At 39.9% G+C, this 25,319-nt stretch overlaps 1 protein-coding gene across 1 annotated transcript in view; it reads right to left on the bottom strand.

Moving 5' to 3' along the window:
* Nucleotides 1-25,319, bottom strand: part of THSD7A (thrombospondin type 1 domain containing 7A) — a 539,353-nt gene that overhangs the window by 82,810 nt on the left and 431,224 nt on the right. The window contains exons 10-13 of the mRNA XM_054020318.1: nt 23,528-23,762; nt 19,579-19,694; nt 16,374-16,506; nt 12,048-12,151 (exon numbers count right to left, since the gene is read on the bottom strand). Of these exons, the coding sequence (XP_053876293.1) occupies nt 12,048-12,151; nt 16,374-16,506; nt 19,579-19,694; nt 23,528-23,762 (588 nt within the window). The remainder of the gene's footprint in view (nt 1-12,047; nt 12,152-16,373; nt 16,507-19,578; nt 19,695-23,527; nt 23,763-25,319) is intronic.

The raw sequence follows: 25,319 nt of genomic DNA, 5'->3' as shown, positions 1-25,319 counted from the left end.
TCTTGTCAGATTTGGATTATGAATCTGTGCTATAGGGCTAGTTCCTGAATTTTCCTACTATTACAGTGCTGTTCCTTTAGCCATCTTTTACCTGAACCTCCCACCAACGCTCATCTCTTCCTTGGTCCTTTGGTATCTCCCCAGGCATTTGCTCATCACCACCTTTTGTAACACACTTTGCAGGAAGTTAAGATTTCTGTCCTTGCTTTATTGATCGAGGTGAGAGTTAGGAGGGGTTTAGGATTCAGAACCTCTTTCTCGTCCTATATGTCTCTTTTGAGTTTACAGGGTGCCTTTGCTCCTGAGGAAAGATTAGGTAAACCTTCACCGCACACAAAAGCAGATTTCTTAATCAGAACAAAGTTTGTTAAAAACAGAAAGAAAATGGAGTAAAAACAAAAAGAAACAAGTTGCTTACCACATCTACGTTTACATTTTACAAACATTAAACTATGCAAGACAGTTTCAGTTACAGAAGGAATCACAAATGCTTATGATGTTCCAAGAAGTGATTAATGGCTGTCACCCCAATGTCAGAGTTCAAGCTCCCATACTGTCCTAAAAGATAAATAGATAGAGGGAACATGTCTCTCTCACCACATCCAGAGATCCCTCTCCTCCACTGCTATCTTCCCAGACATAGTTCCCATCATCGAGGGCACTCAAGTCATCCCTATTCTTCAAATCAAACTTCCTCAGTTACCTACCCCCACCACATGGTTTTGGACTAGCTGCTTTCTCCGGATTGGTCTATACTATAGGCTTACATTGGTATAACTACATCACTCAGGGATGTGAAAAATCCACACCCCTGAGTGATGTATTTATACCAACCTAACCCCCCAGTGTAGAAAGTGCTATGTTGGCAGGAGCGCTTCTCCTGTTGATATAGCTACTACCTCTCAGGGAGGTGGATTATCTATGCCGACGTCAGTATAGGGCAACTTCATTAAAGCCCTACAGCATCACAGCTGTGTCCATACAGCTATGCATATACAGCGTTTTAAGTGTAGACCTGCTCTCTAAGGCCATGTCTACACTTGAAACACTACAGCGGCACAGCTGCACCACTGTAGTGCTTCAGTGTAAAGACATACTAGAGTGACGGGAGAGGTTCTTCTGTTACTATAGGTAATCAACCTCCCCAAGAGGTGGTAACTTATTCTTCCGTTGGCCTAGCACTGTCTGCACGATGTGTTAGGTCAGCTTAACTATACCTCCCAGGGTGTGTGTGGATTTTTCGCACCTGTGAGAGACGCAGGTATTCCCTTAGGGTACGTCTACACTACCCACCGGACTCTGCCGTTGACTCCGGAACTCCACCATGGTGAGAGGCGGAAGCAGAGTCGACGGAGGAGCAGCGGCCGTCGATCCCGCACCACAAGGATGAGAAGTGATTCTAAGTCAATCTAAGATAAGTCGATTTCAGCTACGCTATTCTCGTAGCTGAAGTTGCGTATCTTAGATCAATCCCCCCGCAGTGTAGACCAGGCCTTAGACTTTGTCTAGCTGAGGCTGAAGAGATGACCAGTTGACATCACGCAATGATCTTTAACAGCCACCTTTCAAAGGCTTAACTATCCACCTCAGAGACTGCATTTCAAAGACAAGTCTGCCCATCTAGTAACGTGGTTTCTGTCTGGCCCTACACACTGTTCATTGAGGAAGGCAGTTTCACCAGTGTGGGTGGAGTTTTTCTAAAACAACTCTCTCTTGGCTATTAAACATGACTTTTCTTACAGACATCTCCAGCCTGTCACACCCTCTTTGAGAACCTATGTTGTTTGTGCATCTAACTTTTATCCAGCAGACAGAGATGAGAGGCTCCCTCTGGAGCTAATACCTCTGCTTTTTCAAGGATCAGCTGTCAGTTGTGCACTGAAGCAACCAAAGCAGGAGAGAGCTTCATCCTTGAAAACTAAAGATTTCAGCCCCATGACAATACAGTATACAATGTAGGTTGTGATACCAAATCTGCTCCTGACATTGGCTCTCCCAGCATCCATAACAACGCACCATTCCATGCCACTAGGTGCAGATGATTGGCTTTTGATTCAATTGTACTGTGTACACTACTGTTTTAGGTACCTATTTCAAAATGTATACTTAATGCTTATGAGTGGCTAAACAGTGGTTAGTGTTTCTGCTTCTGGCAATACAGACCATTGACAACTGTGTAATTTATTGATATGGTACCTTGGCCAAGTAATAATCCATGTCCAGCTGCACTTTTGCATTGCTTTTAGCATTTAAGAAGTTGTTAGAATGTCAGTCACATTTTTTTCACATAGAGTCTAATTTAGACATCCACAGCTCTAGTTCAATTCAATGGGAGCTTCAGGTGCTCAGCACATCTGACCAAGCCCATGGCTCTTTAATTATACTCTATAAATGCCAGCTGAGATCTATGATCAACCTTCATCACAAGCAATGTTTTCAACTGCTATAAAGGCATTCAGTGCTTGGCTAATAATCAATCCTACCCAACCACATCAAATTGATTGTACACATTAGCAGCGAGAGGAAGGGATGTGCTTGTTCTGTTACTGGATTAAACACAAAAGTGATTGTGAAGTGTACACATAAAACACGAGAGTACAGTTAACAGAAAAATCAAATGTAAAGTGGATACAATTCACTTAAGAAACGGTTTCCCTATTTAACAATTATCATCTCCCAGAAGAGAAGTGTGAAATAAACTGCACTCTAAATTTTATAGACAAGGGACTTTGATGTTTGATGTAATTAAAGATTTGTCTGATAGTGTCACTTGAACTAAGCCACAAGGGGCCATGAGCTAATCTGTTTTGTTGTTGTTGTTGTAATTAAATACGAATGCTGTATTTCAGTAGGTCTGTTATGGGTAGGTAAAAACAAAATGCCATTTTTGTTTCCTTCCATGTTTGTTTGTTTGTTTTTTACTGAATTACTTAAGCTGCAATGGCCAAGCAGCATAAAATATATATTTTAAAAGTTTATAAATGAAATGGCTTTGGGGTCCCTTTGCTTTACAAAGGACTTTCATTCGTTTATTTATTAAATGGCACAAAACTTTGTTAATTCAGAGTTAAGGTTGCCCAGTGGTCTCTTATTCAGAAAAACTCAAACTTTAGAAAGGAAGGAAATACAGAATTAAGGTAAACAAATGGTGCAATTTTAACTTAACCTCTTCCCCCTCATTGGCAATAGGCACTGGGAATTATACATTCACTCCAGCTGCATTCTCTGTCTTAGGAGTAGCTGTACTGAATGGTGGAGGAGTAAATGGAAGAGCTGTGATTGTGATATGAGAAGATCTGGGTATGAGCCCTATCCTCCCATGTGTGTTATCAAAGGAAGGAGGTGCATAGATACCTTGAGGTTCCAGTCTGCATCATTTCATTACAGAATTGTGTAGGTTGGGTCATTACCAGGGAACTCAGGTCTACTTGACATGGGTATTGTCAGTAGTGTGGTGGGATACGAAACCAGTCTGTGGATTTAATGATAGGGAGGGGAAAGCGTAGGTGTAGGGGGTATCTTGTGGGCAAGTGTGATGGGGGTATAGAAGAGTATGAAGTGATGTTAAATTTTATAAGTGCAGTAGTACGTCAAGGGAGTAGGCTCACTGAGCATAGTGCAAGTGGCACCTGTCCATTACAGTGTAAAGGTGGTGGTGGGGGGGGGGGGGGGAAGAGAGAGAGAGAGAGAGAGTGTGTGTGTGTGTGTGATGGGCATTGCTCAAAGAGGGAAGAGTTGAGGTTGGTGGGCATTTACCTTATCTCTGTATGTCCTGGTTTTTCAGAAGTTTAAGTATTGCTGAACTTGAGGTTCTAGAAGGGCACGAGCTATCACTGGGCAACCTTAACTTGTGTTAACAAGGTTTCTTCCCATTTAATTTCCTAGGTTATTTTTTTTAAACAGGAAGAGAAATATTTGTTGGTAGGAGTTTGTGGCCAGACAGCTGAATCCTCACCTTAGTTTGCAGCTGATATGCTACTGTGGCTAAGTAATACTCAAAAGACCTAGATTTCCATCAGTATATCTCAAAGAACTTTGCATTCCTATCCTCATTTTACAGATGGGAAACAGACACAGAGAGGTGATGTGACTAGCCCAATGTCACCCAGCAAGCTGGTGGCAGAACTACAAATAGTGTTAGTCCAATTTAACCCCTTTAGTTTGTCATTTTAAAGAGCCAGAGGCTTCTGATGAGCTAAACAAGAGTAGCAAAATCTTCACATAAACTTTTAATTTGCTTTTCCCCAAAAGGCTGGTGGTGCTATCCCCTCATTTGGGGTAACTCTGAAGTGTTGAACATGCTTCTGGGATGATCTGAGCCCTGGTTTGATTGCCACATGGCATTAACGCTCTAAAAACAGCTTTGTAGACAGCGATTTGAAGTTGTGGATTGGGCTCTCAAGCCCAGGGAGGATGCTGGACTTCACAGTGCAAGCCACCACTTCAAAGCGCTGTCTACACACCTGTTTTTAGAATGCTAGTGTGAGCCCCACTAGCCGGAGTCTGTTCACCTGGGCCGGGAGTCTCACTTCAGTAGGCTGTGTAGACAGACCCTATCTGTGAGCACAAAAAGGTTGCCACAATATCTCAACTTTAAGAAATGTCATTTTTTTTGGTGCGGCTCTATTGGGATCCCTTTAGTCAAATGGCCCCCAAATCTGGATCACTAATAGAACCTCAAACCCATAAGGCACTCCATATTTCAAGACAATCTGAGTAATTGTATGGATTTTAGAGCACTTACAATCAAGCTTTAAACAGGAACTGCTATAATCCCTTGTTTAATATTATGAGAAAAAATATTGTTTTATTTCTTAAATGATACAAATTATTCCAGTACAGTTGCTTATGTGTTCAGCATCAGTGCTGATCATAAGTGTTATACCATCAAGGTGTACTTACACTCTTGTCAGATATTCTAGTACATGGAACGTGTGGTGAAATATTCCTGACACTGATCATATCAAGAAGCGGCATGTGCCATGCTCTGTAGTGAAACTGGAAATCTTGGAAATTTCTATGCGCATGGGAAACTGCCGCTGATTAATCTAATTTTGCTGAAGAGTTTGGCTCCTGGCTTCATTTTATTTCTTGCAGGAAGTGTAAATGTTCCTTTTTAACATTGCTGTTCAATGTCTTGATGTTAATGGAGAGTCCAAGTCTGTTAATTTTTCTGTACAATTACTAAGGTGTGAACCCAGTCTCTTGGTATCTCTGTTCTATGAATAATGTCATCTGTCCTCATGTTTTGCCCTTCTTCCTTGTCTTCCTCTTTAACTTACACCTCCTCCTCCTTGGGCCCTTTTGTTTTCTTCCATTGTGAATCCCCATTGTAGCCATGGGCAACATACCTCACTGGAAGAGGACAAGACTGATTGGAGTTATGCTCCAGAAACATCTTTGGTCTTTTCTAATTCTCCTTAAAAGTTGCTTCACAGTTTTTGAGAGAAGATGGCAGAAAATACTCACACAACAGCATCTTCCATAAAATAATGTTTATTAAAATATAGAGAAAAATCAGATAAAAATAAATGACTTGCATAACATCCCTCATCGCAATATTCATTATTACTAGTCAATATTCCTCATCTGGAATTTATTTTGCTCTCATTCTAACCCAGTTCCCCCCCACCAGTTTTCTCCAGTTATGTACACACACCACAAAGGGCTGAGCAGCTACTCTAGGAGATGGTCCCTTGTGGATAAGAAAATACCTTTTAACAATGATTAATAGCTGTCTTTCAAGTACTTAGTTCAAACACAGATTTTCACAGATTGTTTTGTTTGCCTGTGCCCAATTTACCTAGGCTTCTGTTTAAACTTTTTTTCCCTTTCAAAATCAGTTTTTTTGACAAATTCCACATTGGTTGTTGGATTCCTCTAGGTTTTTTTTAAAATGCTTGTGGAACATGTTAGGTGCCATGTGTAGCAGGCTCTGCATCCTCCTATCAGAGTCTCGAATATGTCACAGGGACACCCCTTACCTGAGAGCATGTCTTCTTGTCTGCTGTGATGCAATTGGTCCATTACTGATTTGTTACTAGAGTTTTTATTCTAACATTCAACTAAATACATCCTTTGATATGCGAGATTTTTTGGCCTAGTTAATAAGTTTAATAGCATCTACGGCTTTCATATACTGTTCAAATTAATGTTGAAACATCTTCCAGGCATCCTCAGAATTACTCATAATATTTTAAGTGGGATTCATATTTTGCCATCAGACGGGCGCTGAAGATTTTTATTTTACCATTGTAGTCAGCATCACCTTCATCAAACATTTTCAATCTGGTTTTATCAAACATTTCCAGTTTGCTCTTTCCCCCAATTTGTGAACACTCCATGCCTTTCACTCCTGCTTCCAGATAATATTTTAATGATGACTGAAGAAGGCTTTAGGGTAACTAAAGGAAGTATGGCAACTTTAACCTTTGTACTGAAACACATGTATTACCCTCTGCTACAGCATACATAAGCATAAATCGAAAGTTTTCAGGTATGTGCTGATGGAGAGCAAGGGTCTATAGGGCACTTACACTGTTTTTCACTGCTAGAAGATTAGAAGGCATTTTACCACAAGTGAAATGATGTGGTCAGTCCCTCCTGGAAGCTTACATACATCACAGGATAACACTGCCTGGCATGATTACCCGTATTTGTTCAAGAAAGACCCGTGACCAATCTATCAATGATTTTGCAGGTCAGGAATGAAATGCTTTGGAACATCCGTATCAAGAGAAGCCAAGCCTGCAGTATGTTTTGTTTTATGTAGGAACATCAGTCCATCACTTTACATGACCACTGAAGTTCATTATTTTTTCTCTTAAAAATACATGTCGAAAGAAAAGCAATTTTGTTAACAAAATAAAAAAGCCATTTCTTGTCTTTCCTCCACACCAAACTCAAGCTCTAAAATTGTGACATGTTCATTTACACTGACATGATTTGTAATAAAAGCTTCATTATACAGGACAGCTAGAAGCAGAACTGTCTTGAAGGATGAATCATTCTCCTAACATTATGATTCACCCTGGTACCTTTACTGTCAACCAAACCCAATGGAATACAATAGCTGAAAAATGAATATTAGGGTTACAATATTAGGCAAGGTCATTCTCACTGCACCCATGGACTGTCACGACCAGCCTCTTCACCACTCGTTTTTAATGCTCTCTCTCCCCTTTTTTCCTTCCAGATTTAATTACTTTTTCTGACTAATGTGTGTTCACAGTATAAATAGTACAGAATGTCTTGTGTGAAAGAAACTGCTAATGAATCTGTATACGTGGGATCTGTCCATTCTGTGACATGTGTTCCTTTGGCTTTAACACCATTGGTGCTAAATTGTATGTGATGCTGACTATGTGTAGGCAATGAAGGCCAGAGCAGGATAGTTCTAATAATATTGGGAAAGAACATCTCCTAATAGTGCAAATGAAGAACTTCCAAATTGAGGACGGTTCTTGTAAATTGGAAAAACCAGAATTACTTGGCCTGCTGAATAGGAATACAAAATAAAAGTAAGAAACACAGGAAGCTGAAGTGCTGAGATTAATTCTGTCTGATGATCACTGCATATCACTATAATAGGAAAATCATCACTGAGCAACCAAAGGATGGTGAAATTTAACACTCATGCCAATGTGTTAGAAGCTATTTAATACTAAGAACAAATATCCATCTTAAAGTCTCATTTATTCACAGATGAGAATTTTTTTTCCACCAAGAGGATATCTATATCTACACAGACACACATACACATACATACACACACACACACACACACCCATGCAAAGTGAAAACCCACAAACATTTGGGCATCTTTAAATAAGCTATCCAAAATATCTATGATGAAATCAGTAATTGTTCTGTAAATTCATATAAACAAATATTACACTAAGAGGATCTTAAATTTGAAGGTGCAGCTATTCCTGATTTGAGTGCTTAAGACTCCTTGCAAAACAGTACTTCTGCCTCTTCACAAATGTGCATTACGAAACAGTCTAACTCAGGGGTAGGCAATCTATGGCACGTGTGCCGAAGGCAGCACGCGAGCTGATTTTTAGTGGCACTCACGCTGACCAGGTCCTGGACACCGGTCCGGGGCGCTCTGCATTTTAATGTAATTTTAAATGAAGCTTCTTAAACATTTTAAAAACCTTATTTACTTTACATAACAACAATAGTTTAGTTATATATTATAGACTTCTAGAAAGAGACCTAAAAACATTAAAATGTATCACTGGCACCCAAAACCTTAAATTAGAGAGAATAAATGAAGACTTGGCACACCATTCCTGAAAGGTTGCCAAGCCCTGTAACTAAATGATCACATACTACAGTAATTCTAAGATAATGTAATATCTTTCTACAACTTGTGGAACCTGTGGCTCTTTGCCTGCACACCAAGCAACTCGTGCAGCAGCTCTCCTTGACTGTCACAACTTACTGAGTCAATAGGGACAGAGCCAAAATCTCCAGTGGAGCTCTTGCTTCAGTCCATTCAAACTTGGACAACAGTTTCCAGTACAAAGCCAAATTAGCCAGACGTTTGTGTATAGCGCAGCATCCTTAGCTCAGGGAGCGGCAACCTCTGGCACGGGGCCCGCCAGGGTAAGCACCCTGGCAGGCTGGGCCAGTTTATTTACCTGCTGCATCCGCAGGTTCGGCCGATCGCGGCTCCCACTGGCCTGCGCCACTTCCCATAGCCCCCATTGGCCTGGAGCAGCCAGTGGGAGCCGCAATTGGCCGAACCTGGCGAGCCACGTGCCAAAGGTTGCTGATCCCTGCCTTAGCTGCACACTTAGCATGAAATTTACTCCTGTGCAGAGGAAAGCCCTATTTTCAAGGCTAAAATTAAAACTTAAGTGGCATATATGTTAACCTTCTGGACAGAAGTGACTATCACCCTATAAGAAACTCATGAAAACCATGCACTGTGCATACTCAGTATGCAATTTTCAGAGGTACAAAACTCAGTTAAATCTAAACCAATTTCCTCCAGAATGCACAAAGATACTTCTATACAAATTGGGCTATTTCTGTATAAATATTCAACTTCCAGTTCCCAGCCATTTTGGCTGTAGAGGTGTTCAAATAATGGAAAACATCTATTTATTTCACTCTCTAATGCCTCTAGAAGAGCTGATGTGATTTTGCTTAAATTTGCCAAATAGTTCATTGCCAGGCAGAAAAGCCTCAAATTAGTCTTTCCCATTCCTGTTAGAATACAGTACACATGCTAATATCACAGAGCAGGTAAGAAAGAGTTATTTTTACTCTGTTCTGCGTTAATATTTTGCAGATTATTAATTCATGCAGTGATAGTTCATCTGTGAATACACACCAAAAACAAACAAAAAACCCCAACCCCAAAACAACAACAAAAAACCTACTGTATAATTTACATAGCTTCACATCACAGGATTAATAGTTGCTTGTGTGAAACTTCTAAACAGGTTTCCAATCAAATCCATCTTCTAAACAAAACACTTGTAATGTTCTCAGACTGAGTTGATGATGCTGACTACAAAAAAGTAAACAACAGCAAAACTAAATTCCATCATATTCCTATTCTTTTTTTCCCCGATTGCCAGCTGCAGTGCTCTGGGAACTACCACAGCTGAGCCCCATTTGAATCAGAGGCAGAAAATAGATTGATCAGCTTGTATCTGAGTTAGCATTGTATATGCACCAGAGATTAAAAGAAATGAGACTAGCATACATACGGTCCCATCCTATGCACAGTTTTGTCGTTTACCTAAAAGGGAGAAGCCAATACTGGGCTCAGGCCTGACTTTCAGATGTGCTGAGCAGCCATAACTTTCATTGCCTAAGCTGGACACTCAATTCCCATATTTGGGCGGTCAGATCAGCACACAGACAGTCCCAGGGTACCCATCTGAGAGTCCAGAGAGGGAATTGGGCCCTCATCTTAAAAGTGAGCAGTTGTCTTTCCAATCTGCTCTAAAGCTAAGTTTGCACACTATGTAGAATGAAACTTCATCCCTTTCCTGGAGTTTGGCTCCATTAATATACTGTAGCTCAAGCCTTCTCCTCAGGCTTGGCCAGTCCTAGGGTTCCTAACTAAAGACTGTTCTCCAGTGCTTAATTTGTACCAGGGCTTGTCAGGGCTGAGCCCTGGCACCTTTCGGCTTGGCAATTCATAGCTCCAGCATTTCTAAGCTTGCTGCATCAGTTACAAATGTAAAAAAAAAAAAAAATTGCTTGATCTCTGGCACTTCTTTCATTGCAAATTAAGCACTGCTGTTCTCCCATAGCCCAGGTCTTCTCTCTCTCTCTCTCTCTCTCTCTCTCTCTCCAGAGAACCACTCCCACCACTCATATCTGGCCAGGGTAACATACCTCTGACTTCACTGAGTCTGCAGAACCCACTTAACCTTTCTCAGACCATTCAAAACCTGCTAGCTCAGTGTGGTGTTTCAGGGAAACACAGTTATGCCAAGTTTGAAAAATGTGTCCACAGCATTTCCAAAACTAAATATTACTGTTTGTGCATGTGTATATACAGTATGTAAATAGAGTTACAGGGCACTATATAAGGAGAGCTCAGCAAAACTTTCATGATGCATTGAATATAGAAAATCTGGGCGCTAGGATAATTTAGGGTGTGCTTCAGGCTACGGTACTCATTATGAGACAAAAGTTGTAACTATCCTGCAGATTTAGATGCTGTTTCTACCATGACAATACAAATGAGGAGGCAACATTTTGTACTATCCTGAATTGCTGCCATCAAAGAGAGAAATCTTATTTTCTAGGAGCATAATCTGATTTTTGCCTCAAGAAGCTGCAGGGTCCAGAAATAGATTGGGCTAGTGGTATATCATCATGAGAATTACACACAGTCAGAAGATTTTTGTACTAGCAGGCAATACATTCAGGATTCATTTCATGGTATACCTTAAATTCATTTTCGTAACATCTTTAGAATCATCTGTAGAAGCTCCTAGGTAAAGATTTACTCTACAGAAAACCTAAAAGAATATCATAACCTGCTTTGGTATTGCATGTAAGCTAATAACCAGAACACCTCACTTATGCTGCCAGCAACATCCCTTGCTCAGGAAGCTCCTCTGCATTCTACTGAGTCAATACTGTTGTAATGGATCAGAGTCTCCATTAAAAAAAACAAACAGAAAAATATCCTGCAATGTGCAGGAGGTCAGACTAGATGATCATGAGGGTCCCTTCTGGCCTTAAAGTCTATGAGTCTGGGAGACAAATATCCTGAAGTTCAGGGTTCATTGGTCATTCAGAACAATTCCATTATCACAATACAGTAAGTGGGAATTGCAACTACAATTTTCACACTGATTTCATTTAATACTCCTCAAAAATCTCTCTTAATCTATGCAGTGCAGTCACATTTAGGTGAATATGTTATCACAAAAAATTATTGGTAGAACAGGTGACATTGAAACCAGGCTTTTGGCTAAAATTATTTGCTATCATATGGAAAACATATAGAAGCCAGATTCTCAGATCTATGCATAATGGGCATGCCCCAAAAATGTGTGCATACATGCAAAACACCACGTATGTATAAGCAACTCAGTATTTTCACTGTAGAGAAGGTAAGTATGTAAGCATCTAACTATTTATAAGTCTAAAAACATAGGCTTTTCAGAGTGTAGTTACTACACCCATGTTTGAAAACTTGGACCAGATAATGAGAATAAATTTTAGATGCTTCTCTCTCTTGGCAAAAGAAAAAAGATAAGAATGGTTGAACAAGGAGCAGCATTAACCTTAGTCACACACTGCAACAATATTTAAATAAAAACTTAAAACAGATATTTTATGAACAAATATTTTCCTGGGGTTGGAGTGGGATAACTCCTGCCAGGCTAGTAATCTAGTAATTTCCCCTGATGGCTTTCATTTATTTTAATAAAACATTAAGTCTCTAGTCTTTATGGCTGCAATGATAACCTTTAATGTGGGAGAGGTACAACTACTTCTCCATCCCCACCAATTTAGCCACTGACTCTTAGGAAATAAAGGACAGAAATAAAGTCTCTCACCTCTTGCTTGCAGTCCAGGCCCACATGTCTCATGGGCACCTGGGCTGTCCTGGCGAACATACCATGGTACCAGCTGGCATCTGCGCCATTTGTGGGTCTTCCACCTGCAACAAGGAAAAGGATAAATTAGAAACAATACACCTAAATGATATCTGTCAAAATGTAAGTGAGGAAAATATGCTAGATTACTCCAGAAACAATAACAAGTGATTACTTATTATTAGCCTATCACAGATTATCCACAACAAAAGTTAACAATGGCATGAAGCATGTTGAGTTCTCTTTTTTGTTATCATTTTTTTGCTGTGCTCCGCTTATAGCTCCTATTAACTTCAGCAGGAGTTGCAGGTGCTAAAGAGCACCAAATTGACAGTTTTGATTCTCATCTTCATCAGCTGCTCCATACTAAGTGGCACGGCAAGATCAGAAATTAGGATAATCAAAGCCGAACCCAGAAACCGTCTCCATCAGCACTGGTTCAGTTTTCTTGAAACAGACATATTAGGATGGAAGACCAATCAACTCCGGACCATGTTTACTAAGGAATGTCACTACATTGCCAGCAATACAGTGTTGCCAAAAGCTTTGGTAGTGAGATAGGGTTGCCAATGATGCACATAAACTGAATATCCTGGCAGACCACCTTAAGGACCTAGGTAGAGATGGATCTGGGTGGTGCTCAATCTCTTTTGGATTTGCAGTAAGATGATGGAACTTGTCTTCCTTCATGTATTTTAAAATACCAAGCACTCTACTGGTTTTCAACAAATAAATAATGAATATAACAGCTGTAATAATTCTGTTGCCAGGATTTGTGTATCTGTGTCTTGTATGCTACTTTGACATTTCACCTCAAATTTTGCAGTACTAATATGCTTAAACACTTTTTCTTTATAATCTGATTTTGATTACTATGACTCTGAGCATATTTTATATTTTTCATAATAAACAAGTGACTGGATTTGTGTACAATTATCCATTTAATGAAAGGGCCCCTTCACTGTGTTTATGTGTTCAGGGCATTTTAACATTAGTCAACAAAAGCCTACTGCATATTGAAAATTGAAAATGTGGCTGTGATGGAGTGAGTTATGTCTGAGTCAAATTATGAACCCTGACTTGTTTTGCATGTGGAAATGTTGGACACAGTGATTACACAAGCCTAGCCATGCCAAAGGAAACCTGTTGCACTGCATTACAGACAACTGCCCTGGGACAAGTGCTTGACACCTCACTGAAGGATTCTCATTGAGAAGCCATCAAGACAGCAATATGGAACCACCAGCTTTGAATGACTTTCAACAACTGACCCATTCCCATGGAACAATAGTTTTCTATATAAGTGGATGAGGCATGACTTGTGGGGAGAAGGCTGGAGTGTCCCAAGTTGAGAGCATGACAAAGAGGAGAGACACTACTTAAAAGAGGGGTTCTGATCTGTGTGTGCAGGTGAGGGAGACCATTGTGCACTAGGGTGAGAGCAGGAGGGACTCTGGCTAGCCTGAAACATCAGCAAAGGGGTGAGATCCAACTAGTGGAGGGAGCATCAGAGGATTTTTGTTTTGTTTTCAAAGATCTATAATACTTGAGTGCTTTAAGAATAAAGGTTCAGGGGTTAAGAAATTCCTTGGCTAAGTCCATGTTCCTTGTTTTCCCACCATATTATTCCAGAAGGGGTTAAACTAAAAGTTCAGAGTGCCCTCAGACTAGGTGGAGCGCTGAGGGAATGTAAGTGACTTGGGATGCGGCTCAAAAGGTCTCAGACACTGATTTCCAGGTTTAGGATGGCTGGGCAGCAACGCCCCACATCCCAAAGAAGGATGCCCACACAAGAGATTTTAGCCAGGGAGTGTATAGTCCCAGATCTGGAAACAGTGATTAGACTCCAGCCAGATCCAGTTGGCTTGAAAGCACATGGGACCCAGAGATTGGGATCATGTCCAACAGATTAGTGACTATATAGTGGGACATGGGACCAGGTTGTTAACAGTGGGGAAAACATAATTTAATCAAAATAAACAACAGGGATGAGGAATTTCTAGAAGACTGAAATAGATAAAATAAATCAATACTGTATGGATTGGATTATTCAGTTGCATATTTAATTCAGTTATAAACATCTATTTTAAAAATTTTCTGAAGCTGCTACAAAATGTCCATCATAATACTGTAGAAGTTAGGTGTAGATTGCCCCAGAGTACACAGGGCCTTGAATATAGCAAAACCTATGCAGGATGTCCTGCTGTAATCTCAACTGAATTGAGTCAAGGGAACAAAAAATTAAATGCATACATGATTCATATCACCCATGTGCCGTAGCCATCAGCTGTGGTACTACCGTGATCCATCAAGGTGTGGCTTCATGTGAGATCCTCTCTTCCTTTAGCCCCAGCTTTCAGTGTAACCTGCCTTCCTTGTGCTGCTCCCTGAACTGAGGACGGAGTAGGGAGCTGGCAGTGTGTGTGTGTGTCATACTATGTGCCCGGGCCAGAGAAGAAGGGTGCTAGAGGGAGTAGAGGGAAGGGTGTTTAACTTTCTTGGAAGGGACTAGTGTTAAACTGCCCTGCCTAGCACTGCTAGAAACCCAGTGTTCTCCTGCACACAGCATCCTGCACACACCAGTGCTCAGATGAAACTCCAGGAAATCACCTGGTTTTGAAGGTGTTAAATAGCTGAGCAGCAGCCAATGTTTAAGGGATAAAATGATTAAGCTGACACTGCAAAGGAAAGTTTTAAAATTATATTTGGAGTGCTGTGTTTTGGTAGCTTCAAGAACTGTAATCATATCCTCATATACCATTCAATTAGATATGCTGTAATCTCCTAATGGATAGGAAGTGATAATTCTCTGACACAGGATCAAGGTAATACATTAATAACCTATATTTGTTTTCCATTCTGTCGTTGCCAAAGGAAAGGACATTTATCAGGATCATTACGACAGAGTGGTAGCATTGAGGAGAAACAAGAGGTGTTCTTTGCTACCAGGGAAGAAACAGGATATTACTTTTTGAATCAACCATGTCTTTCAATTAAAAATTATATTTATATAGTACTGTCAATTCAATACAACTAGTTTCCCATTACTGGAAAGGTCTAAACATTGGGGCCACACCTGGACTGCTTTATGATGCTCCTGTATTACGAAGCAGCTCCAAATTTGACTTCACCTTCTACTTGAGAATGCACTCACCTAGGGGAATCCTTAGATGGCACAGAGCCACTATAGTGGCTCCCATGTAGTCATACTTATAGCCCAAATGCGTAGGACGCATAGTCAGGTTACCCTTATATCCTGGCAATCATTACCTGCTGGCATGGTCTTTTGGGTCCTCTGGTGAAGATTACAGCAGCCATGAGGATGCTCTAATCCAGGGATCGCCAACCTTTGGCATGTGTCTCGCCAGGGTAAGCACCCTGGTGGGGCGGGCCGGTTTGTTTACCTGCCACATCTGCAGGTTTGGCCGATCGTGGCTCCCACTCGCCGTGGTTCACTGCTCCCACTCGCCGGTTCGCCACTCCAGGCCAATGTGGGCTGCGGGAAGTGGCACGGGCCTAGGGATGCTCTGGCCACTGCTTTCCGCCGCCCCCATTGGCCTGGAGCGGTGAACCGCGGCCAGTGGGAACTGCGATTAGCCGAACCTGCGGACGCGGCAGGTAAATAAACCGTCCCAGCCCACCAGGGTGCCTACCCTGGCGAGCTGCGTGCCAAAGGTTGCCGATCCCTGCTCTAATCTATGAGAAGATGGATTGTTGGATAATTGATGAATAGTTTTGGGGTTGGATTGGAGTGGATAGCTTAAAGCCACTTGTGTGCATACCTTCCTGAGCTGTGGCAAAATGTCCTTTCTTCTCAGAGGCTGTCATCCTCCAATACAGGAGATGACTGGATTTCAGTAATACTACATGTATTTAATTTATGAAACACTTTTAGAACATTTAGAAAGAAAGCTTTTACATTTGACTGCTCTCATACTGTGCTCCCAAAGAATTGCTAAGAGATAATTATTCAAATATCTGAAAGTTAACCACCAAAGAGTTGATGTTGTGATGTGTATGACATTTATATCTGCAGAGGTTAAATATGTGTAATTAGAAGCAAAACACTGGAACTCTGGCTGCAATCCAGATGTAAATCCAACAGAATGTTAACACAATTGGCCAAATACGGGCCTCATGTAAATGGGTGTTACTCCAGCTGAATCAATAGAATTGCACCTGCTTTTACCAGGCCTGATTTGGCTCTGTACCCTATTTTCCCTTGCACTTCACAGGAGGTGAGAGCTGAAGAGACATGAATAATTTATCATAATTTATTTGGGTTACCTGTAAGTATAGCACACAGGAGGAGCCTCACATTCCTTTTCCTCATATAACGTGTCTGGGCAGTCACGGCCACCATTTGCAGGGAGCTGGAGGATGACTCGATGGCGAGACTGTTCCTTTACTGTGACATCCCCTACCAAGAGCACAACAGTGTGTTTATTTCCCCCTCACACACAGAAGATTTCTAGAATTAGGATTGTACTGGGACTGTAGTAATTAGAACTAGAAAAGTTTTAACATATTACATAATTGATTCCGTTGCTGTACAAGACTAAGTTATTTTGCCCATAACAGAAAATTAATGATATTAATCTAATATTACACTTTATCTCAGCCAAAGGGCGAAAAAGAAGCATTGTACAGAAAGCATTTCTGTCAATAACAATATCAATACATACACTGTACGATTGAGTGATATGCTAGATGGGTCTGATATGCTACTATGCTGTACGGCTTCATAGATTATTTTATCCTTAAAATTAAGACATATAAGCAAAAATGTACAAAATGCAGTGAATAATAAAGCTCCATTCCCTAAAGAGCCCAATAACACAATCTAATTCTTTTACCCTTATCTCCACACCCAGGAGGTGTGTGGCAGATTTAATTTATGCATTAGTCTTTATCCAAGATTTATTTTAACTACATCTGTGTTTCCCAGATGGGACTCATATTACCCTACCATCGACTACCTTCCTCAAGAGCATGCACCATGTTTAAATGTGAAGTTTTATTTCCCTGCTATGACTTAATTTACTGGTCACACATTTTTCATTATTAGAGACATTTGGTATTGATGATAAATAGTAAATTATTTTATGTAAAAATTAGATTGTGGTCATATTTGAAAAATCCAAGCTCTGGGCAGAAAAAAATATGAGTGGAACCATAACTCTGCAGTCATTCCACAGCCCACGGCACTGATTTGCTTTTAAAGCTACCACAATCTAGAAGTTTTAAGTTAAAAATATACATTTTGTAAAAAATAGCCTTAAAAACCTAGTATGGATAAATCGTGGCAATCTGGTCCTAAACAGCAAATAAGAGCTTCACTTTGGGCATTAGTGTTGCTCCAAGCCATGCTGAGTGGGCTGGTAATAGCTTCCAAAAGGTCACTGCAGCATCTGGGCAGACAGGGCTCCTAGGCAACACTCCAACATCAGTGGCTGAGACGTGAACAACACAAGAACTGCTACACCAGACTCCGCCACCTAGGTATTCTTCAAAACAGGAGGAATTCTCAGGTAGTCAGTAAAGTAGCCAGAGCAAGAACCAGGATCTGTCCCAAGGCACAAGGCAGAAAAGACTCCCAGAGATGCTGCTGACAGCAGCAGCAGGAACAGGTGATTATTGTAAACTGAACATTGTTGCAAAGATATTGAGATAACATTTGGCTACTGAGTAGAAATGATATTCATTCCATTAAATGACATTTACTATCTCATTTGCCCCTCCCTATTATCTTGTTTATAGTCAGTGTGTTTCAATTTGCAGTACATGTTCTTGAGGATACCCTCAAGTTATTAAGAACCTTTTTTAAAATAAAACAAAACAGGACAGTTTTGCACCCTTCTCAGAGAACAACAGACCCCGCAGAAGCATCTCAATGAGAAAATTATAATATTGCTCTGAAATTATAGAATAATAGAAGTGATTCTAGGGTTTCATAGTAATATTATGGTTATTATGAAATAATTCATTGCAAGTTTTAAGTAGCATACCCAACACTGTGTACTATCAAATTCAGTGGTCCCAGCTATCATATTTTTAAGGTTATACATTTAATCTCCCTAATGCTTTATTAGTTGTTGTATGCTCCAATAACTAATTGGAATTACTGTAAAAGTGACTTTGTGTCCTTTGTAAAGCATGGAGAATTGACTTTGACATTTAAAGAGTGTTTATTTGATACAACAATCTCATTTTTTTTTATAATAAGTGACAATGAGTAATCACCATGTTCCACAAGGGAATTAACACACATGAACATGGAATTACATTATTGACTATGCCTATAATAGTGCATATTAGAAGAATATCTCCTGTTAAGCTTAAAAGAGAAAAAGTGATAAGGCAGAAATATTGGGGTAACAGTAATTTTTTCAATGCTTCTGCTGTAATGATAATTTCAAAGCAATAAAAATTCAAATACATCTATGCTTTGTAACTTCATTTAAAAGCCGTGACAGGTGCATTAAAAAGACTTTGCAGTGGGTGTTTAAATCAGAACCTTAATATTAATTTGAATGTTGGTTATTTTTGTGGTTTATTTTCTTATGATTCTGAAGGTAGTATAAAAGGGAATGGACAAAAATGAAAGAGAACCACTTCTGTTAGACTTTAGGACTCACATGATAGAGACTTTTAACCTGTGTTGGGCCTACTACAATCATACACATTTGTTAAAACAAGCACAGAACCAAATTTTGCCCTAGGATACTTGCTCAGGTTTTCCAGTGAAGTCAAACGGTGCAGTATGTAAGGGCAAATCTGACCTGCATTTAAAATGTTTTTCTAGTTGTATAACTGCACTGAAATCTTCAATGGTGTTAGAGTATTCATGTTTATGTGACTAATGAGCTATTTGTAAAATGTCAAATCCAAAGAGTTTGCAATACAAAAGTAGGCAGAGTGGGGAAAAAAGCTATTACAAAATATACATAATTAAGTAATAAAGAAAATTTAGAGTGTCTGCACACAGTCCACTGGAAACAGGCAGCTGTAAGGACAGTGTTATAAGGGGTTATAGAAGGTTTTGTGCAATTACTGTATGTTGTTTTAATATTCAATAAAAATAATCATTCACCAGAGCAACTGCTATGTCACAGTGGCCTCTCTCTGAAATACAAGTGCACCATCTAAGAGAAAAAACTTTGCCAATAGTCAGGGTCGGCTCCAGGCACCAGCTTCTCAAGCAGGTGCTTGGGGCGGCCGCTACGGAGAGGGGCGGCACATCCAGGTATTCGGCGGCAATTCGGCGGACGGTCCCTCATTCCGCCTGGGAGTGAAGGACCTCCCGCCGAATTGCCGCCGCAGATCGCGATCGCGGCTTTTTTTTGGTTTGTTTGTTTTGGCTGCTTGGGGTGGCCAAAACCCTGGAGCCAGCCCTGCCACTAGCCATCTGTCAGAAGAAGCCTACACAGTAATTAACTGTGTGGTTTATTTTTAAATAATCTGCCCTCTAATACACAGTGAATTATACTACCTTCTTGACATGGGGAAGAACACAATGTCCAGTCACTGTATGGAGTCACAATACAGTCTTTCCTACAAGGAAGCAAACAAGGCCTCACTGTTTCTGGTCGAAGGCTTTCAGGACATCTAGGAAAAAAAAGGAACATTATAAAATGAATGATCTTTCTATGACAGTGTTAACTCCTGAGGGATGCTGAGCACCTGCAGCTGATCAGCACTGCTCATGACTGAGCTATGATTGGATTTTTTTTTAACCATTTAAATGCTATTTTCTATATTTTCCAATGTTGCACAAGGTGCTAGGTGTATGAATACGTTTAATGGGAGTCATATTGTTATAATCCCTCCCCGCCTCCCGCACTGCTTTTCAGTTTAAGGATAAGGATTCCAGTTGCCCTTTGCAGGAAAGCACACCCGGCAGTTGAGATGCAAGTAATCTTGATCTGCACGAGACAGAACAATCATTGAGTGACAGCGGAAAAGCTAGAGCAAGAAGTCTTTGTTATCTGTACTTCTGCAGAGCTTAGGAAAAATGATATAAAGAGATTTCTTAGGATGGTTATTTAAAGCCAGCAGTTTAGATGTTGCTTATGTTTAGGCCTTGTCTACACTAGAAAGGGTCTTCAAGATAGTTATACCGGCAATCCCTCCTAGTGGAGACACAGTTTATATCCACAAAAGAGTTCTTTGAACTGGAATATCTTATTTTGTTTGGTGAACTGGTAAAAGCTACACTGATTTAAAGAACTCTTTAAAGAACCAGTTCCCCAAACAAACGCTATGATGGCAAAAGCATTTTTTTTTTCTGGTAGAACTGCATTTACACTAGGGTGATTTTTGCAAAACATTTTTGTAGACCAAACCAGACCACATTTAGCACAGTTCTTGACAACATATATCAATAACTAATCTACATTCATGCACATTATGGTTTTCTAGGATTTTAGAAATCTGGGAGATTCAAACTGGCTATGTGCATTCATAAACCAATACAAATTTGACATGAATTAAGGAACACAGCCACTTGATTCAGAAAAGGCCAATTAGATCATCCAGTTTTCTCCCCTATGAATGCAGGATTTTTTTCCTGTATTTATTTTGTCATGGAAAGGATCTTGTGCATTATGTCCTAGTGTTTATTTATGCAAAGACATTACATATTATGACCCTGATTTCCACTACAGCCAAATTGTGCTTGGATGAACTAGAGTGGCAGCTGCAGGACGCTGGCTGCACCTTCCTGATTCTCAGGTACCCAGACCCAGTGGATGTAAGAGTAGCAGGGAGCCTGTTCTGACTTCCATTATTAGTATATGGTCTGCAGCAGGACATGCCACCACCTCCTGCCCACAGAAGACTCTTGACATGCCCTCTCCCTCCTCTTACACCAGGGGTGGTGGGGGTAACTGAAACATCTCTGCTAGTTTTCAACTGGCAGAGATTTCTTCTCTAAAAGGGGAACTCTCGCCAACTATTCTGACCCTTTCAAGTTCATTTTGTGTCACTTACATGGCACAAAGTAGCCTCAGCAGACTAGAGAATCAGTGCGTGTGTGTGTGTGTGTGTGTGTGCGCGCATGCGTAATCAAATACAGTTGCCAGTTATAAAGAGTATTTGCCAACAGCTACCACACGATGACTACATTTTCAGATTTCAGAGTGCTAGCTGTGTTAGTCTATATCAGCAAAAAGAATGAGGAGTACTTGTGGCACCTTAGAGACTAACAAATTTAGAGACTAGTCACAATACTCCAACAAAAAAAACTTCAAAACCAGACTCCAACGAGAAACTGCTGAACTGGAATTAATTTGCAAACTGGACACCATTAAATTAGGCTTGAATAAAGACTGGGAGTGGATGGGTCATTACACAAAGTAAAACTATTTCCCCATGCTAATTTTCTCTCCTACTGTTACTCACACCTTCTTGTCAACTGTTGGACATGGGCCATCCTGATTATCACTACAAAAGTTTTTTTTTCTCATGCTGATAATAGCCCACCTTAACTGATTAGTCTAGTTATAATTGGTATGGCAACATTTATTTTTTCATGTTCTCTGTGTATATATATCTTCCTACTGTATTTTCCACTGCATGCATCTGATGAAGTGGGTTTTAGCCCACAAAAGCTTATGCCCAAATAAATTTCTTATGTTTTCAGAGTTTTTCCTATTGTTAAAATAGGAGATATCTTTGGTAACTACTGTTTGGCAATTACTGACTTCCTAATGACTTTTTTTTTTTAACATAAAGATGAGTATACAGACACCACAACATTGACAAAATACCTACATTACACAATCAAGATTATATGCAATTTGACTAAATGAGGGCTTCATCTTTCATGAAAACTGCAGGTTCCAGCCCTTACTCGGAGGCCTTTTGATGAGGCAATTGGTTCAATTAAAAAGCCACTTCTATGTTTATTAATGTTTCTATTTAGTATATGTGGCTTAAAGCAGGCTATTGATTTTCTTTTCCAACCCTTATTCAAGGTGAAATGAAACAGAAGTGATATGAGCTGACATTTGTTACTTGTAAGGTAGATAAGGCCAATAATATTGATTTTATCATATCACAGTAATCCGTTTTATTAGGGGAAGTTTAAAATGAGGTTTCTGTTTACATTTTCATGTCGAATGTATGCTCTTTAAAAATGATTTGATGAATTTAACATGACAGTTTGAAAGATAACCAATGCCTTTTTGTTCTCATTTCACAGGATTTGTCCATGACAAGATACAATAGTCCTGTTTTCAAAATTTTAAGGTGAAATCAAAGGCAAGGACTCTAATGGCTGATTTAAAAATCAAAGGAAAACTCACTGTAGAATGATTTTTTTTAAATGTAAAATGATTGCCCACTAACATTGCATGGAATGCTTATTAATAGTATTTTAATGTGGTTATATATGTACACATTTTAAAATATGTGATGTGCTAACTATCACGTATATGAGTTCTCCTCCACTCTTCCTTTTAAAGTGAATTTAAAATGACTGCCATGCTGATGAAAGCAAGACATTGGTGGCATTGGGCAAAGGTGCAGTGTGAGAGCAGCTGCTTTAGAAACTTTCTTAAAGAGCTCTAAGCCAAGCCACTTTGTTCTTGTCCTGCAAAACACTAGCAATTCCATTTCTGGACCTCTCCTGACCAGGATACATTGACCATACTAGAGAGTGACAAACTGTATGGTGATTGTGTGAGATACTATCAAACTCATTTCACTTGCAGTTAATTTGTATTCAAACCATGGTCTTACACCAAACTGGGCAATTAAACTATTGGGCCACATAGATCCGTTAAAATCTTGGTTATGTAAAAAACACCTAACACGTATACAAACTAAGATCTCTATCCTGGCCCTTCCTGGTTCCATGGTGAGGAGTCTAGTAGAGCTATGTAAACAAAGATCTACAGCTGCAGAATACTACTTGGAGCTTGAGGGGCAAACCACTACCAGCCCTTCGGGGCAGTAACATAGCAACTAAATAGCGTTCAATCCTGAACCCCTCTCTAGTGGTGGAATGTATGATCTACCTTCCCGCTCCCTCAAAAGTCTTGACTGCCATATATGGTAATCAGATGTTGGGGAGTGACATGAGGTGAAACAATGCCTCCCCAAGACCTCATGGAAGGCACAGGGTAATTCCTGTCTGAGAGGCTGGATTGGACCAAGATGCTTGGAGTCAGTGTCTCTGATTGACAACTCTGAAATGAAGCTGTCAGCAGAGTCCATTGTAGGGAAGCTCCCCCATTGTGATCAGCTACTCTTTGCTCTACAGTTCTGCTAGCATTTTAGATTGCGTGCTTTTAAAAGTTATTTACTCATCAGAGCAGACATGACCATCAGTTGAATTGTTTCCCTTTGCAAGTAAGTCCATACCGATTACCTGTATCTTAAAAAAGCAAAAAAATAAAAATAATTAACTTAATAAAGAATAGTTCAAAGCTCTTTACTTTTTTGGTCCCACTTGTCCCACGTTGACCCTCACACAGATGACTTTTCTTGTTTGCATCCCAACAGCACAGGTGGCCTCCCCATTCCAACTGGTAGATGAGTTGAAAGTAGACACAGAGACATCTTCTATACACTGGCCCCAGGGCCCAGTCTGCCAGTGGTACACAGTGCAAGGGTGTTCATTACAGCTGCGTGCTTCCTGAAGTGCACTACTGTTTGGGCACTGAATGCCTCCTAGAACAACAAAGCAGTGCATATGTTCATACAGTGGAAAGAAATAAATTATTATAAATATATTTGAGATTCATATTAAATACATACCAGAACATGTGTTCTTTTAAACCCTTCCTTGCCCCTTATTCAAATTATTAAATAGTAATGAACAAACATACAGCATAGATCATGAACAGAAAATGAAAGATACATGAGGGCAATGTTCAAATGATTATATCGTATATCATACAGTATCTTGATCTGCTGACAATAATGAATAACCTGTTTTTAGTTTGAGATTTGCCACCATGGAGACTATGTTAAATAGCATTTTGGTGAGAAGAGGAAGGTTCTAAGTGGAAAACGAGGTTAAATTCACTAATTATACACCTCTGGAGACCACTGTTTATATCCAGTTCAGGGAACTAGTGAAAATGAGTTTGGAGATCTTGTCCTAGATTCCAATTGAATTTATCCACATTACATAATCACCAAAGAATTCGGCACAGTTGGCCAATACAGCTCCAGCTTGCAATGGCAGAGATGTTGCAGTTCAAGATTAAAATGCAGTGATATGCCAGTAACTGTGTGGAAAAGCTGAGATAATGCTATTATCATTATGTTCAGCTCTATTTAGTGCTATCAAACCCACCTAACCTCCTCATTCTAAACAAATAAAGGAGTGTCCTTTCCCATTAAGATTAGATCACAGCAGTGAAAGCCATGATTTAAGCATACATTTAATCATTCATGGTTTAAGCACAGAATATTGGGCCCTTCTCTGGATCTGCTTTAACTGCACATCTCCACAGGCTGAAAAAGACAACACCCTGCCCTGGTAGGAGCCCACCCTGGGTGGTGGAAGGAGTGAAGTGGTGTGGTTGTACATTAGTTACACAAGGAACACCTTGCTTTTCCTCTGATATCACTGCAATTATCACCTTATTAGGATTCAAACTTTATATGTCTAGGGGAGAGGCTGTTCTAAATTTGATTTAGACAAATAGGGAGGAACTGGTTGAGAATTTGAAAGTGGAAGGCAGCCTGGGTAAAATTGATCATGAAATGATAGCATTCATAATTCTAAGGAATGCTAGGAGAAAAAACAGCAGAATAAAAAGAATGGATTACAAGAAGGCAGACTTTAGCAAACTCAGGGATTTGGTAGGTAAAATTCCGTGGGAAGCAAGTCTAAGGGAAAAACAATCTGAAAGAGTTGGCAGTTTTTCAGAGACATTATTAACAGCACAAGAGCAAACTATCCCAGGAAAGACAGGAAGTAGGGCAAGAGACCACCCTTGTTCAATCAGGAGAAATCTCTTCAATGATCTGAAACTCAAAAAAAAAAAAAAAAAAATCCCACAAAGAATGAAAACTATGTCAAATTAGGAAGAATTAATATAAAAAAAATAACACAAACATATAGGGCCAAAATTAGAAAGGCCAAGGCACAAAATGAGATTAAACTAGCTAGAGGGTAACAAGAAAACATTCCACAAATACAGTAGAAGAAAGAGGAAAACCAACAACACAGTAGGCCTGTTACTCAATGAGGGGAGAAGACAATAACAGAAAATG

This window comes from Malaclemys terrapin, chromosome 2 (genome assembly GCF_027887155.1).
Source record: "Malaclemys terrapin pileata isolate rMalTer1 chromosome 2, rMalTer1.hap1, whole genome shotgun sequence".
Taxonomy (NCBI): domain Eukaryota; kingdom Metazoa; phylum Chordata; order Testudines; family Emydidae; genus Malaclemys; species Malaclemys terrapin.
This window is presented reverse-complemented; position numbering and strand designations above follow the sequence as displayed.